This window comes from Bos javanicus, chromosome 20 (genome assembly GCF_032452875.1).
Source record: "Bos javanicus breed banteng chromosome 20, ARS-OSU_banteng_1.0, whole genome shotgun sequence".
NCBI lineage: Eukaryota > Metazoa > Chordata > Mammalia > Artiodactyla > Bovidae > Bos > Bos javanicus.
This window is the reverse complement of record NC_083887.1, coordinates 35,126,784-35,144,835: the sequence shown is the minus strand read 5'-3', so window position 1 is coordinate 35,144,835 and position 18,052 is coordinate 35,126,784. Positions and strand designations below refer to the sequence as shown.

The 18,052-nt window shown below is 40.6% G+C and overlaps 1 protein-coding gene across 5 annotated transcripts in view; it reads right to left on the bottom strand.

Annotated features, from left to right (window-relative positions):
- FYB1 (FYN binding protein 1) overlaps positions 1-18,052 on the bottom strand; it is a 170,797-nt gene that overhangs the window by 88,902 nt on the left and 63,843 nt on the right. For all 5 annotated transcript variants that reach the window (XM_061393664.1, XM_061393666.1, XM_061393668.1 and 2 more), the window contains one exon: positions 10,021-11,176. In XM_061393664.1, the coding sequence (XP_061249648.1) occupies positions 10,021-11,176 (1,156 nt within the window). The remainder of the gene's footprint in view (positions 1-10,020; positions 11,177-18,052) is intronic.

Genomic DNA, 18,052 nt, shown 5'->3' with positions numbered 1-18,052 from the left:
CTCTGAACAGCTTTGCATGCTTATTTAAAGAATTAAATACTGTTGACCACATTTGTTATATATTAAATCATTTTGTACGCATTTCATACTTTAAGAGTAAGTGAGCCAGTCAGTCATTATAAAACAATATATTCATTTATGTTATAAGTGGCCATAGCTTTTCTGATCTAGCACATATATTACGTGAATGCTAATATAATACCAGTTGATTGGGCAATATTTCCATATTTTGCTTTGTAAGTGGCTTTAAAATATGCCAATTTCTGCCCCTTGGTCACAGGAAGAATTATTATATCAGGGTAAGTCATGGCATGTTGCTCCAAAGTGGGTTTTACCGAAATTTCTCTTCTCATAATGAGGAAAAGCAACAGTCTGTCTTACAGGCATGGTGACTATCACTGAAAGGAAACTTTCCTGTGAGTTAAATGATAAGAATGGATAATTGTGTCAAAATTAATATTAAAAGACTAGCTGGTGCCTGAGCCATTAAGAATGAATTTTGATGGCCAAATGAATTTAGATGCCCCAGCAAGAAAACAGGAACGTCAATATTCTGAGGGGACTTTTAGTGGTGACAGTGACCCTGGAGAGGGGGACTCTGCCTTCCCCAGGAGTCAGCCGGGTGGTCTTTTCCTTTTCCTGGTTCATCTTCTTAGCCAGTATTCAATTCCTCTCTTAGTCTAAATATAAACTGATTGGATGTTAAGGCTTAAAATATGACTGCTCTCAGGGTTTTGTAGTTGGTAGAGGTCAGACGCCATCAACTGTCTGAGGGAAGCCTCCATCGGGTAGCCCCCTCACCCCTTCTTGATTGTGTCCTGAAGACTCCCCAGAATAGGAGACTTGGTGTGGGGTAGGAGGGAGTGGTCATACAAGTGTCCCTGACCAGTGAGCCCAGTCCAGAGGGTCCACAACAAAGCTCTCCGTAGGCACTCAAAGTCACATGAGTTTCCTTTCTGTCATCTTGCTGCCTGTCTTGCCAAGGGGTGAACTTCACAAGGTCCCTTTGGAAATACTGCTGACTCCTGGATTATAGCTGAAATACTTAGTTGGTATTGAACAATGAGGGAGGGACTTACAGGATGTCTCTCTTCTAATTACCAAATAGGAAAAATGAAATAAGCCAAGATAAATATTCTCCCAAACTCAGTTGCAGCCACTGCACAAGAAAAGGAAAATAACTTCATTGAATAAACTTTAAAAATTAGTGACTAAGGGAAGAAACAGAAGAGTCTGGTGCCACAGGAGGCAAGTGAGGCCTCCCACTTGTTATGTGGGCTCAGAAGCAAGATGGCATGGTGGTGGTGGTAGGGGAGACAGTTATTCTAGGGAAATCTGTGGATGCTCCCTACACGCCAGCTTGGAGAAGTGGAATGAATAGCCTGGGGAAGGTCAAGGCAAAATCTATAGTATGAAGCCCTAAATACCACAACAGGATTTTCCCAGAGACAGAGCGGGAAATGAATTGCTATGGTTGGCCTCGCCTGAGCACAAGCTCTAAACAAGATGTCAGAAAATGGAACCGCATTCACGTTCCCCACAAAGACTGCCCTTAAGACCGGCACAGCTCACCTTCATTTTGCAGTGAGCTGATGAAAAGCAATACTCAGAACTCAAATCACAGCTCTGAGGGGAAGAAACATTTATCACACTGGATTAAAGTAGACGTATTTTTCATCCATGAGTTAGATCAAAAGAAGTGTTGACCCCTCCATGTACATGGACCAGAAAATCTCTGAGAACTAAGAGGAATATTATCTCAGAAAATACTGGTGATAGAATGACTGACACAGATACATCTTGGCTAAATTTTAAACCTTAGTAAAGACAGAAATTCCTTTGGGAATCCAGACAGAAAAGCAAGTCATTTTCAAAAAGGGGAGTTCAGGGTGGGTTTCATATTTCTCTACTGCAAAATTATATGCCAGGATATAAAAACAAAGACCAGGAAGATTGTTTATAATAGTGTTAAAAATATTGGATAAAAACACCCAAAGCATGCTGTTATAATACAGCATGGAATAGGTTATTCAAGAGAACAGGGATTAGACTGAGGAGCTGGTTTATTTTAGAAGAACAAAAGAGGTTTAGACCTTGGAGAGGAAAGACCAAGAATGAGAAGATCATAGTATCTGATTCAGCTTTTTCAGTGTTCTGAAATAGCGTGATGTTTCAGAGGAATTGTCCTGCGATGTTTTTAGGTACCTTGTTCTTAGATTCCAAGCGCAAAGCAGTGTAGTAATGCTTGAGGAAATCCTGCTGTTAAGGGCCCACTTAGCCTCACACTTCTTAAATGTGCTTGAGCATTGAATCCTTTTTCATGCAGTGGTTAGGATCAACACACACTGATGTTAAACATTTTTCAAATATACAATCTAATAAGGTGATTTTAAGAGAATACACGTGAAAGGAGAGAGAAAGAGAAGAGACATGAGAGTTTCAGAGTCTGTGATGGAAAATCTTGCCCCTCCTAGAAACAAGTGACTTGCTGATGAAAATAACCTAAGCACCTTTTGGTTCCAAGTTAGTGCAGAATGGATTAGTTAAAGTGACACAAATGGAGAGGGAGTGGGTCAGCCACCTCATTAGCCCTTGGTTATTGCCCACTGGCACCCTGGCCTTACCCCTTCAGTTGTCAAGATGATGAGGGAATCATTCTCTCTCCCTCTCTCTCTCTCTTTTTTTTTTTGATATTTATTTATTTGACTGCACTGGGTCTTAGTTGCGGCATGAGGGATCTTTGATTTTTGTTGCAGAATCTTTTAGTTGTAGCATTTAAACTCTCAGTTGTGGCATGTGGGATCTAGGTCCCCAACCAGGGAATTTGCCCCCCTATCACAGGGAGAATGGAGTCTTAGCAACTGGACCACCAGGGAAGTCCCTGAGCTGATCATTCTTAAAACTAACATATGGAAAGATGAGTTTTAGTTTCTCTCTAGCTTTAAAAACAAGACCAGAAAAAGGGTTGGATTGAATGTTTCCTGGTAGGTTTTATTAACCCCTATATACACACCTGCAGTCAAGCTAGGGGTCCTTAACAACTCACACTCTGCTGTGAGGCACACACATTGGTGTCTTGGAGGAAGGCCTTTCACTACTAGCTCAGGAACCAAAAGGAACCAGAGAAAAGGTTAGTTCAGAGAACATTTTGATATTTGGATTTGTTTTTTTTTTTTTTAAGTTTAGGCTTTTGTACCTTCAGTGATTCTAGAGAAAAGAAAAACTATTCATCCCATGCTCAGAAAAGTAACAGGTTATATTCAAGCTATGGTTACAAGTAAGTAACGGAATAGATCTACAATATGGGTCATTTTGTATAGATAAAATGTTTATTTTGTATTGAAGCTTCATTCAATTGAGAAAAATTCTATTGCGATGTGTTATATAGTTTGTTAAAAGTAATTGTTAAGCTATAGGGAGTATTCAGTATCACAGTAATCCAAGTCTATGCTCCTACCGGTAACGTTGAAGAAGCTGAAGTTGAACAGTTCTAAAAAGACCTCCAAGACCTTTTAGAACTAACACCCAAAAAAGATGTCCTTTTCATTATAGGGGATGGGAATGCAAAAGTAGGAAGTCAAGAAACACCTGGGATAACAGGCAAATTTGGCCTTGGAATATGGAATGAAGCAGAGCAAAGACTAATAGAGTTTTGCCAAGAGAACGCACTGATGATAGCAAACACCCTCTTCCAACAACACAAGAGAAGACTCTACATGTGGACATCACCAGATGGTCAACACTGAAATCAGATTGATTATATTCTTTGCAGCAAAAGATGGAGAAGCTCTATACAGTCAGCTAAAACAAGACCAGGAGCTGACTGTGGATAAGGATCATGAACTCCTTATTGCCAAATTCAGACTTAAATTGAAGAAAGTAGGGAAAACCACTAGACCATTCAGGTATGACCTAAATCAAATCCCTTATTATTATACAGTGGAAGTGAGAAATAGATTAAAGGGACTAGATCTGACAGATAGAGTGCCTGATGAACTATGGAATGAGGTTTGTGACATTGTACAGGAGTCAGGGATCAAGACCATCCCCATGGAAAAGAAATACAAAAAAGCAAAATGGCTGTCTGGGGGGGCCTTACAAATAGCTATGAAAAGAAGAGAAGCAAAAAGCAAAGGAGAAAAGGAAAGATATAAGCATCTGAATGCAGAGTTCCAAAGAATAGCAAAGAGAGATAAGAAAGACTTCCTCAGTGATCAGTGCAAAGAAAAGAGGAAAACAACAGAATAGGAAAGACCAGAGATCTCTTTAAGAAAATTAGGGATACCAAGGGAACATTTCATGCAAAGATGGGCTTGATAAAGGACAGAAATGGTATGGACCTAACAGAAGCAGAAGATATTAAGAAGAAGTGGCAAGAATACACAGAAGAACTGTACAAAGAAGATCTTCACGACCCAGATAATCACGATGGTGTGATCACTCACCTAGAGCCAGATATCCTGGAATGTGAAGTCAAGTGGGCCTTAGAAAGCCTCACTATGAACAAAGCTAGTGGAGGTGATGGATTTCCAGTTGAGCTATTTCAAATCCTGAAAGATGATGCCATAAAAGTGCTACAGTCAATATGCCAGCAAATTTGGAAAACTCAGCAGTGGTCCCAGGACTGGAAAAGGTCAGTTTTCATTCCAATCCCAAAGAAAGGCAATGCCAAAGAATGTTCAAACTACCACACAATTGCACTCATCTCACACGCTAGTAAAGTAATGCTCAAAATTCTCCAAGCCAGGCTTGAGCAATACGTGAACCGTGAACTTCCAGATGTTCAAGCTGGTTTTAGAAAAGGCAGAGGAACCAGAGATCAAATTGCCAACATCCGCTGGATCGTGGAAAAAGCAAGAGAGTTCCAGAAAAACATCTATTTCTGCTTTGTTGACTATGCCAAATCCTTTGACTGTGCAGATCACAATAAACTGTGGAAAATTCTGAAAGAGATGGGAATAACAGACCACCTGATCTGCCTCTTGAGAAACCTGTATGCAGGTCAGGAAGCAACAGTTAGAACTGGACATGGAACAACAGACTGGTTCCAAATAGGAAAAGGAGTACATCAAGGCTGTATATTGTCACCCTGCTTATTTAACTTCTATGCAGAGTACATCATGAGAAACCTGGGCTGGAAGAAGCACAAGCTGGAATCAAGATTGCTGGGAGAAATATCAATAACCTCAGATATGCAGATGACACCACCCTTATGGCAGAAAGTGAAGAGGAACTAAAAAGCCTCTTGATGAAAGTGAAAGAGGAGAGTGAAAGGTTTACTTAAAGCTCAACATTCAGAAAACGAAGATCATGGCATCTGGTCCCATCATTTCATGGGAAATAGATGGGGAAACAGTGGAAACAGTGTCAGACTTTATTTTGGGGGGCTCCAAAATCACTGCAGATGGTGACTGCAGCCATGAAATTAAAAGATGCTACTCCTTGGAAGGAAAGTTACGACCAACCTAGATAGCATATTCAAAAGCAGAGACATTACTTTGCCAACAAAGGTCTGTCTAGTCAAGGCTATGGTTTTTCCAGTGGTCATGTATGGATGTGAGAGTTGGACTGTGAAGAAAGCTGAGCGCCGAAGAATTGATGCTTTTGAACTGTGGTGTTGGAGAAGACTCTTGAGAGTCCCTTGGACTGCAAGGAGATCCAATCAGTCCATCCTAAAGGAGATCAGTCCTGGGTGTTCTTTGGAAGGACTGATGCTAAAGCTGAAACTCCAATACTTTAGCCACCTCGTGCAAGGAGTTGTCTGATTGGAAAAGACTCTGATGCTGGTAGGGATTGGGGACAGGAGGAGAAGGGGATGACAGAGGATGAGATGGCTGGATGGCATCACCGACTCGACAGACATGAGTTTGAGTGAACTCTGAGAGTTGGTGATGGACAGGGAGGCCTGGCGTGCTGGAATTCATGGGGTCGCGAAGAGTCGGACACGACTGAGCAACCGAACTGAACTAAACTGATAGAGTATGAATACTAAATTCCAATTAGACTTTGTTGGGAAGACAAATTTAAATGACTAACAAGAATATATTATTTCTGTGCTCCAAATAGATAATGTTAAACAGACTGTTCTCTGTCTACATGGATTTTATTTATGGTATTTATGGTGGTATTTATAGCAAAACAAAAAAATGACAATTTTTAACCAAAGGTCAGAGAAACAGAGAAGGATAAAGATTCTGTGGGTTTCATTTATGCTTGATTTATTATTTTATAATATCTTATGTTTCAAGGAGGGAGAGTAGCAGGGAGGGTGATGAGGGGGTCACAGGCTCTGAAATCAGAGAGACAGGAGGACTGCACCCAATGTCCAGGACCAATTTCTCCGCCTAGTCACATTGTGGATTTGGGCAAGTCCCCTAATCTCTCTGAGCTTTAGTTTCCAGGTAGAATTCCCATTTCCATTGGTTTCTTAGGAGGAATAAACAGAAGGCAATGGCACCCCACTCCAGTGCTCTTGCCTGGAAAGTCCCATGGACGGAGGGGCCTGGTGGGCTGCAGTCCATGGCGTCGCTAGGAGTCGGACACGACTGAGCGACTTCACTTTATTTTTTCACTTTCATGCATTGGAGAAGGATACGGCAACCCACTCCAGTATTCTTGCCTGGAGAATCCCAGGGATGGGGGAGTCTGGTGGGCTGCCGTCTATGGGGTCGCACAGAGTCGGACACGACTGAAGCGACTTAGCAGCAGCAGCAGCAGCAGCAGCAGTGTGTATCTAATATGTAACAAGTCCTCAATCAATAATAAGCATTCTTTTTATTTTTAAAGGTGGTTTTTTTTTTTTAATGTGGACCATTTTTAAAGTTTTTATTAAATTTGTTACAATATTGCTTCTGTTTTATGATTTGGCTTTTTGGCCATGAGGCATATGGGATTTTAGCTTCCAAAACAGGGATTGAATCTGTGTCCCCCTGAATTGGAAAGCACAGTCTTAACCCCTGGACCACCAGGGAAGTCTCCTTACTGGCTGATATATTGGACAAAGATGATAAAAGATGGAAGGTAGATTTGGAAAAGATGTTTAAGGAATTAAACGTGAACCTGGAAAGGAAGGAATCAGGTAGAAGGTTAAGAAAAAAGTTCTAGAGTTTTGAAAGCCTACAGAGTTAGATGAAGCTTCAATTAATTTGAATACTATGATACACTTTAAAACTCTGGTATTTTTTTAACCTTCCTAAATGGAATGCTAAACTACTTAGTATGGAACCATAGCAGTGGTGGGATTAGGAGTCAGCAGACCTGACTATTAAGAAAGTCTCTGTGTTCAGGAAACAAGTGTTCATTTTTGTGACGCATATACAAAGTTAATTTCTGCAGCACGGTTTTGAGGAGCAAAAGTTTAAAAACAATACAAACTGTTATATCAATTAGGTGAGTCATCCATGTACCTGAATATTATGCAGCTCAACAGTAACCTCTTATTAAAATGTGTAAAGATAGGCAGGGATTGTATTTTTATTTTAAAAATACAATCAAAGGATCAAAGCAATGCATACTGAATTTTATTTCTTCAGTAAAAGGCAAGAGGATTAATATCTGTATTTATATTTGCTTGGGTAAGCATAAAGAAACTTTGGACAAATATAGCAATTAGAAGAGTGGTTTCTGTGGAGACCCAGCAAATGGTGGGGACTGACTAAAAGTTCTTTTCACTATATATCATGTTATAGTTGTTGTTTTTGAGTCAGATATAATTTCTACTTAAAAAATAAGTTAAAAATTAAATGCTTTTTTAAAATTGTGAATGCTGTAAAGGGGTGTTACTCAGAATTAGTTATGAATTGGATTGCTTTATACTGACAACAACTTGATGTCAGTTCAAATTAAGAAGATTGAGTTTTGAATTTATGGTTACCTTGGGGGGAAGATGGGGGAAAAGCCAGCTAGGGAGCTTGGGACTGACATGTATATACTGCGATATTTAAAATAGATAACCAATAAAGACCTACTGTATTAGGATAGGGACCTCTGCTCAATGTTATGGGGCAGCCTGGATGGGAGGGGAGGTTGGGGGAGAATGGACACACATATATGTATGGCTGAGTCCCTTTGCCATTTGCCTGAAACTATCACAACATTGCTAATCACCTACACTCCAACATAAAATATTTTTCTAATAATTCAGAATCCCACCTCCCACCAAAAGAAAAAATAAAAGATTGAGTTTTGATTTCTGGAAGAGGTGGATGAAGAGGGAACAGTTTGAAGCATAATATGTATCAAGGGATCAGAGGGTAGAGCTGGGGTACGTTGATGAGAAGATTTAGAGTCTTAACTGTGTCATGGGACACTTGAGCAGTGGGGAGGCACATCTGGATGGGGACAGGGTTGCAAGAAGGAGAAAGAGGGCAAGGATCAACTTGACTTCCTAAGCAATTTTGCTTGAGTCTCTGGAAGCTGTATTTCACTGAAAATCAGCTCCAGGCTGACCTTGCTGGGACTACAGAGCCCAAAGAGGGCTTCACTGGCATTTCAATAGTGCAACAGCAGACATCTGAGTACCACCATTCAAACCAGGCAGTGCGGTGGAAATAAAGATGGCGGACGTGGAAGAAACCTCTCAAGGATTTCTATTTTGCATCAGGACAGTTTCTTTGACATGAAGTCAGAGCCATAAAATGGTGGTTATGATAGCTCATTTTTACCTGAAGCACAGAAAAATTAAGACAGGGAATTAGAAAGCATCCTTTAGAAGATTAAAAAAAAAAAACCCAAACATTTCTGAGTTATGGATCAGTATTAGAACTAGCACATGATGGATGACATATGAGGACATAAGTGGAAAAAGACTGACTTGTTCTAGAAAACAGATGATCGTGGGGTTATTCCAAACTTGTTTCAATGTGAGTGATTAATGGGGCATTTGATTAGTAATCTGTGGTTTGACATAGAGAATACTGATCTCAGGAAAGTGACATATTGCAAAATGCTTCTACAGGACCAAAATAAAACAAACTACCTTTATACTCAGAATTGCTTTAAATAGATCACACTCTTGTAAGTAAAAAAAGATACATCTAGTAGTGGTGTGGTCACTTGTAACCATCCTTTTCCTTTTCTCACGATAAACAACAATTGCACATTCTTTGCCTAAAGTCTTAATCATTTCAAGCATAAGTGAGCTTCTTTCATCACTCAGAGGGTTACCAATCTTTACCAAGTCATTCAGGATCAACTTTTATTGTATGCCATAGCAGGGTGGTAACATCTCTGATAGAAAATTAAACTATTTACCCAGAAGGAAAATAATGTGTCCCTCTGTCTGGCTTATTATCCTAAAGTACTATTTAAGCAATCAGGAATGTTCAGAAAACTTTATGCTGACTGAAAAACAACAGCTAAAATATAAAACAGTAAGTGCCATTTCACGAGTCCTTTGCATCTCTTCTTTGAATACTGGACTTAGGAGACACATGATGAATTTGTGGACATTTAAAATCATTTGTGACAAGGTTTCTCAACCTCTGCACGGTTGACATGCGGGCCTGGATAATTCTTTGTTGGGAGGAGCTAGCAGCGTCTCTGGGCTCTACTCGCTGGATGCCAGGGCACCCTGCAGCCGTGACAGTCAAATGTCCCCCCGGGCTCAGCCACTTGACTCGGAGGCTGGCTCACCTTCTAATGCCTTTGTGGTACTAGAGGGAACACATCTCACTCTAAATTCAACAGAAATGAAATCCAACAAAAGAAGTAAATGAAATGGTCATCATTAAGCAAAACTACCTAGTAATCAAATGGATGTATTCCTCCCCAAGCCCCCAAACCAGCCCCCTCAAGGCACTTCCTCACAGAATAGAACTAAGGTTTTCAACACTTTCAGAAGTCCCATACCAGAAAAAAGAAACCACCAAGAAAAAGTCATCATAGACACAGGCGTACTTGTTACATTCCTTGTTACAAATTTTGTTACATCATTCCTTGTTACAAATTTTTACCCAGAAGCTAGAACACCCTCTGATGGGAAGCAAAACATATGAAATAACAAAGGAGAAAAGAACTCACTGTTTCCAGAAGTGGCTTTCCGGAATTTCGACAGGTCAACGTGGGGTGGTCTGCTGGGTTTTGGTGGAGGGGGTCCCAGGGTAAACAAGGAAGGCAGGGGTTTCTGCTTGGGGGTCGCTGAATTCTTGTCCCCCTTTTCCTTGTCTTGATTTTGGCTCCAGGGCCCTGTCGATGTCAGCTTCGAAGGGGTCTTCAAGAACTTGGCAGGAGGAGCCCCAGGGGCCGACTCTTCCTGAGTAATTTTGTTCAGGAAGATGTTCTTAGCTGCATCCATCTTCCTATCTTCTCTTTTCTCTTCAGTATTTTTTGGGAGGCCTCCGGGGGCCCCTCTGTTTGCAGCAGGTTTCAGAACAACTCCAGGAAAAGGAGATACTGACGTCTCACCTCCGTGCTCTTTATTCTCTGGCTCTTCCCTGGCTGGTTTCAAAGGGCCAGACTTGGCCTTGGCTGCCAGGGGGACCAGGGGCCCTCTCTGTGGAGCCGCAGTCTTGGTGGGGCTCTCATCTTCCTGGGGATCCTCTGTACTCATGGGTGGCTTCGGGCCAAAGACAGGTTTGGGGAAGAGGGGCTTGGGGTCCAGATCTTGTGAGGCTGACAGAAACTTGCCTTTTGCCCCAGCCAACTTTGACAAGACTTGTTTTGGTTCATTCTCCAGGGCTGGAGGCATTGACCCCGGCTTGGGGCCTGGTTTTAAGTCATGGTCTTGGTTTACACTGGGAAGTGAAGGTTTAGCCCCAGGAGGCCAGGGAAACGCAGGTTTGGCATCTTCTTTTGGTAAGTTGATGGGCTTGGGGCCTACAGGTTTCAGAAATCCTGCTTTCACCTCGGAGTCTCTGGTGGCCGAGTTAGCCTGTGGTCCAAACCTGGGACTCACTCCCGCTGGCTTTAGAAATGGGGGCTTGGGCTCCTTGTCAGGCTTTTCCTCAGAAGGTTTCACCCCCAGAGGTGGCTTGGGGGATCCAAACTTGGGCACGTTGTTCAGTCCTGCAGGAGGGCTCGCGTTCCCTTGGTTGAACAAGTTCTTTTTGGCTTGGACTCCTGAAGGGGAGTTTTGTCCTGGGACCTTGAAGGGCCGGTTGTTGACGGAGACCTCCTCCGTGGGGTTGCCCCCGGTGTTAAACTTCGCCATGAGGGACTTCACATCTGCTTTTCCATCCTGCAAGCACAGGGAAGAAACACTCGCTGAGAGACTGAAGTCTCACTTGCACAATTTAAAATACTACACTTTAAAGGTTTCCTGGTTTGAGGCCTTCAGCGTCGCTGATTGGTTCACGAGATATTGTAACATTTTTCTTCCTCTATGGCAAAATAAGTTGTGAGACTTTCTTCAAAGGGGAGGGCTGTGATACACAGACTTTTTTTTTTTTGGTTGTCTTAGACTGACCTGGTATTTCTTTTGTTGTTAAGTCACAACTTCTCTTTCCTTCTTTCCTCTCACTGTTTCTCTAGCTCTCTTGTGGGATTTACTCTGAACTTGGTATTTATCTGTTTTGTTGAACTTGAAAAAAATGTGAAAGTGACTAACCAAAGACTTCTTCCATATTTTACAGCTGAGGCTCTTAAAGAGAAACTGTGTTTCAAAAATGAAAGCAAGCTCTTCTGTAAATTTAGGTTGCATGCTTTATACAGCATAGCCACGTTTGACATCTCTGTGGTTTGCGAGCCTGTTCTTGTTCATATATATATATTTAAGTCCATCTGTTTGCTCACAGGGAGATGTGGCAGAAAAACCCACTCATTTTTATATATAAGCAATAAAGTGAGTTTTGTTATACTTATCGATACATATTTAGTGTAAATGATTCAGCTGGAACCAGACTAGCAGGCCGACTGCACTCGTTTTCAAGGGGTATAGGGTCTGGGACACAGGAAAGGGGATGAGAAAGGGGCTGGAGACTCTCATTTCCAGAAGCTGGTTTCTCCAGTCTCCTGCTACTGTCTTTGTCCCTCTTGTCTAGAATCAGGGTGTTACCTAGGAAAGAGGGCAGGCTGTTACCTTCTCTGAGACTATAATCCTAAGTAACCTGGAAAAATTCATGGTTGGTTTCCTTTTTTCTCCCAAAAGCTGGGAGTTGAACTTTTGTAGTTCTTTCAGGAAATTTAAAAAAAAAAAAATCACAGGTAACCATGACAGTTTCTATTTCTGTGCTTTAAAAATTCACTTAGAAAGGTTTTCTTATTTCCCACACTCACCGATCATTGCCACACGCCCGAGCATATTTCTTCTCTCAAGGCCCCACTCAGATACCAAGAAACCAGAGATCCTCTCTGGTTGGAAAGAACTGCTTCCTCCTCTTAAGTCATGTAGCACTGAAGGCACTGTGATGGACCCCCATGTTACTTTCTTTCATAATAATAAGAGCCACTGTTTAGTGTGTAAACACATGTGCTTGATTCATACAGGCATGTTATCTGTGTTGCCCCATGTCATTCTTTTGAAGGATGGCATCATTTAATTCCATTTCATAGGAAAGAGGTTGAAACTGCAGGAGGATGTGATGGTAAGAGCATGGGAACTTGGTTGCAATCCTCGTTGATTCACAGGACCTCAGTGATACGATCTATACAATGGGGATAATAGCGACTATCTGCCAGAACTGTCATATGCGTTAAAAATGGAGTTTGTGAAGTGCCTCCCTGACCCTCAGCCTGGGCTCAATGAAAGGAAACTACTCTTATTAGAAATGTTAAGTAGCATATTCAAGGGCTCACAGCCAGAAACCGTAAGGCCAGAGATGCTGATTCAGGTCTGTCTTGGGCTACAAAGTCCAGAAACTGTCTCATTTTCCTTTGTATAGAATCCCTGCGGTTCTAATATATTTGGGGAATTGTTCAGGTTGACACTGAGCTGAATTCTGTGAATGGTGATTTTTAAAAGAAATGGTCCTTTCATTAAGAATTTCTCTCTCTACTAACCTATAATGTGTGTGTACTTGCAAGATGGGGGTAAGGACCCTAGATAGGAGGAGAAAACCAAGCGGAAGCAGCATTTTCCAGGTTGATTTTGCTCCTTTAATTTATTACCCTATATCCAAGTTGCTGAGAATATCTTGCTTTCTACCTTGCCTCCTTTGACCATTTTTTTAATCCACATGATTTTCTCAAATCCTCAAGTAATCCCTGGGTGTAACAGGCAGGAAGACCAGAGAACCAGAGAGAATTTGGTTGCTGGAAGAGGGAACAGGTGAAGGCAAGTTCTGCCTTTGCTTCCCGAGATCATAGCTATGGAAGACTTTAAATCTTAACACAAAATGCAAAAAGAATTATCAATACAAAAATTTCCTCAGTTTGCTTTCCTCTATTATGGGACTAGGAAAGCCATGTCATAGGGCTGTTAGGAAGATAAAACAAATCAATATCTGTAGGACATTTTGAAGAGTATATGGAACTTGGGAGGGTTTCCTATTTTTACAAAGCAAGTGAAGCCTTGGCAATATATAGTTCACCTCTCTCACTGCATTGGTGACAGAACAGAAACCAAAGGATTTGAGTGACATCCTTTTTAGTCACAGCAACTTCACATCTTGGATTTTGGCTGGGGTTGGGGAGGAGTTGGGGGAAATCCACGAAACACACTAACCCATTGTCAAACCGCATGCCCTGATTTTACTTTAAAAATATAGAGTGGTTGATTTGAATTGTAATTTAAGTCCAAGGTGCCAACCCAGATGCAGAAGGCAGTGTAACATCAGGGTTAATAGCCCTGGCTCTGAAATTACTGACTTGGGTTCAAACTTCGACTCAACTACTTAATTACTGTGTGACCTAGCAAGTTACTTAACCTCTCTGAAACTCCGTTTTCTTCATTTATAAAATGAGAATTGTAACAGTACCTATTCCTCATTGGGTTTTATTTTTTTTTAAATAAAAGGATTAAATGAGTTAATGCATGTAAATTTTCTTAGACCAAGAATTGCAACATAATATACATTCTATGATTATCTGCCATTGTGATTTTTTTTTTTCTAACTCACTAGTCACATAACATCATTTTCTCCAAGTGACCAAATTCTGAAGTTTCAATCGTTAATGTTATGTCCTAATTTTATATCAGTGTGACTGAAACCAGCATACAGCTGGGTAACATTGTAAAGTTATGATGTTTGAGTTTGGCGTACCTCCCCACCCCCTGCCCTGTGCCCCCAAAACTTTAACTGGTAGCTGAAGCACAAGGAAAGAAAAAGCCACAGATTAGCAACAGCACCTGTGTTTACTAATACTTCCCTGGTGGCTCAGTGGTAAAGAACCCGCCTGCAATGCAGGAGACCCAGGTTCAATCTCTGGGTGGGGAAGATCCCCTGGAGTAGGAAATGGCAACTCATTCCAGTATTCTTGTCCATGGACAGAGGAGCCTGGTGGGCTATAGTCCATGGGGTCACAAAGAGTGTGGACAGTTGGACACTCAGTTGGACACAACTGAGTGACTAATATGTTCACTTTCTGAATGGCTCGAAATCCACAACTATTAATCCATTATATGGACTACTTAGGTTTAGAAGTTTTGGTTGTTATCACTCTTAGTAAGTTTATTAGCTAAAAGTTTCAACACCCAGGTTCACCCTTCATCTTAACAATAATAGTTGAATTTCTTCCTTAATAATAATGATAGAAAGGCAAAAATGGTTAAGCTTTTTTTTTTTTTTTTTTACATTCTCCCATTCTGATTTCATTGTAGACTGAATATTCATTCCATTTTCTGGGATTCTTTTTACTTTGAAAAAGTTAAAAAGAGGATAAGAACAATGTATTTTATGGTAAAGGGAAAAGTAATCCTGCTCTAAAACCGGAGTCTCTAAACCCTCCCGCCCCAGGTCTAGGAGGGTCACATACCTAACTTAACAGTACAACACAAGTTTATGCTTATTGCTCTGGAACAATGATTAATAATGCTCCCTTTTATTCTCCAAATTGACCTGCTTTAAACAATAAATTGCTTGGAGAGCTTATTCAACTCCTCTCTGGAGTCAGTCAACCACTGTTATCAGTTTCTTATGTATATTTCTAAGCTATGTCTATACTGATAAAAATGTATATAAATAAACACAGGTGCATCTTTTCTGTCCCTGTGTTTTGTACATGTGGGAAGCTCTGCTTTGCACTTTACTTTTTTCCTGTGCTACACACGAGCTCAGCAAGATAAACCATCAGTAGCCATTTCTGATTGGTTCCCAAGCGATTCTAGTTGTTAAATACTTTCAGTATCAGTTCTGCTTTTTTCCCTTAACAATTGATCCATATCAATGCCTATTATTTACACAGCTTTTTAAAGCCTTACTTATTTTTTACAACAAATTCAGAAGTTAATATAGAAAGTTCTCACATAATTTACATCATTTCTCCTGTTATTAACACCTTACATTAGTTTGCAGGACTTTTTAAACTTTTAATGATTTAAGGATCAGGCTTCTGCTTATCCTTAAGAAAAGGTATTTCAGAATCTACTGTAGGAGATCTCAGAGTTTAAGATATTTTAAGTAAAACAAACATTTCACCTCAAATTACTAAAAATTTATTTTCCACAGTTATTTGATGTAATTTTCTATTTTTTTCCATCTGTTAATGTATTTGTGCAGATCTTTCTCCACTTATGATGGGGTTTGTTGTTGCTGCCGTTAGTCACGAAGTCTTGTGCAACTCTTTTGCGATCTTATGGACTGTAGCCCGCCATACTCCTCTGTCCATGGGATTTCCCAGGCAAAGATTCTGGAATGGGTTGCCATTTTCTCCTCCAGGGGATCTTTCTGACCCAGGGGTCAAACCCATGTCTCCTGAAGCTCCTGCATTGGCAGGCAGATTCTTTACCACTGAGTCACCTGGGAAGCCCTATGATGGCCCTATGATCGGGTTGCATCCCAATAAATCCATCATAAACTGAAAATACCTAAAGTAGAAAGTGCATATAATTCGCCTCACCTACAGCACATTCTAGCTTAGCCCAGTCTCCCTTAAATGTGGTCAGAACCCTTACATTAGCCCTTCGTTGGGCTGAAGTATCCAACACAAAACCTGTTTTATAATAAAGTGTTGAATAGCTCATGTAATTTATTGAATATCATACTGAAAGAAAAACAAGATGGCCGTCTAGGTACAGAGTGGTTTTAAGTGTACTGGGGTTTAACTTTGTTAACCCTCCTGATTGCTCAGCTGACTGGGAGCTCTGAGCATCACCTGAGAGTATAGTACCACATATCACTAGCCTAGAGAAAGATCAAAAATCAAAGTTTGGTTTCTGCTAGATGCATCATTATAATGTTGAAAAATTTTAAATTGAACCATCTTAATTCAAGGAATGTCTGTACAATGTTTAGCCAAAACTACTACCCATTGTGCTATAATTACATAAATGTAGAAATGCTCTTGATAGAAGTGAATTTCCTTTAGACCTCATATTTTCCCCTTTCTGAGAATTATACATCTTCACTGATATAAACTTAACATGTTTTCCACAGTCCCTGGGAAGATGCAAAAATACTTTAGCTACATCCTCTGAACTTCTAGTTAACAACTCCAGATTCCAGAAACTCTTTTTTGCTTTCAGCAACTTACATAAAGGCAGTGAATCAAGTATATATACTTAAAGACTGAGATGGCATTTAGGACAGACATCAAGAAATTACACATCAAGAAAATGTTTTCTTTTGTAGCTAGTTCATCTACATATTTTCATATGGAAAAATTAGTAATACTCCATCACTGTTATTGGTAACTGGATTTTGTTTGGTTTTAAATATGTCTTGGATATTAGGTTAATCCAGTGGTTCTCAAATTGGGGCAGTTTTTGCAATGTCTGCAAACGCCTTTGATTGAAATGGCTGACTGAGAAAGTGCTCTTGACAACTCATGAATAGAGTCCAGAGCTGCTGTTAACCATCCTACAATACCCAGGACTGACCCCTGAAACTAAGAATTATCAGTCCCAACAGTGCTAAGACAGAAGCTTTGGGCTAATCCTCTTACTCCTGGATTATTAGAAACATCTTACCAGAAAGCCTGTTTTTAATTTTTATAATGCTATACACTCTAAAATCTACAAAAAACTGTAGAGAAACTAAATGATACAAGAGACAATTACTAGATTGTTTTCAAAGTTCCTTGTCTTTCAAGTCTCATTCTTGTGAAGTTTCACTTGTAAAACACAAATGAAACAAAACACCCACAAATCTTGGGTAACTAATGGATTTAAAATAATTTTGAGGATTTCTTTGGTGATGCCGTGGATAAGAATCCGCCTGCCCCCTGTGCCAGGGGACACAGGTTTGATCCCTGGATTGAGAAGATTCCACATGCCATAGAGCAGCTAAACCTTGACCCACAACTACTGAGCCTGCATGTCGCAACTCCTGTGGCCCGAGTGCCCAGAGCCTGTGCTCCTCAGCAAGAGAAGCCACTGCAACGAGAGGCCCATGCAACGCATCTAGAGAGTAGCCTCTGGTCACAGCTAGAGATAGCCTGCATAGAGCAACTGAGACCCAGAGCAGCCAACAAATACACAGAATATAAAATAACTTTGAGCTTGATTTTGCTTCCTTAAGATGTGGTAGCGTCACTTTTGCAATTAACTCATGAGGAAAATGAACCCCTATTATGGATGCTCTTATTCTTTTCTAAATGGAGACCATGGAATAAGAGAAAGAAAATAATGTTACTTGATTGCATATAATGCTTTTAATCATGAGGAAAGTTGGCAAATAACAATAGTTTTTCAAATCTTTCTCTATGCCTCTGATTCTCTTCTTTCTTTAATCACTGATCGATTTTATCCTGTATAGATGTTCTTTTTTTATTGCTATGTTGAGATAACATATCATTGCTCAAATATGCTCTGAATTGTTGGTTCTACCTGTGGAACAAAATTAGTTCCTACCACTCATTGTTGCCCAGAACAGAACCCCATATAGAGTGACATCAGAGGATAATATGAGGCCGAGAGGAGATGCGTATGTAATGGGAAAGCATTCCAGGAAGTCAGCCCTACTCCTGCCCAGTGAAGAAGCCAGATGAGGGGTGGTGCACTGCCTGGGAGAGCCCAGCT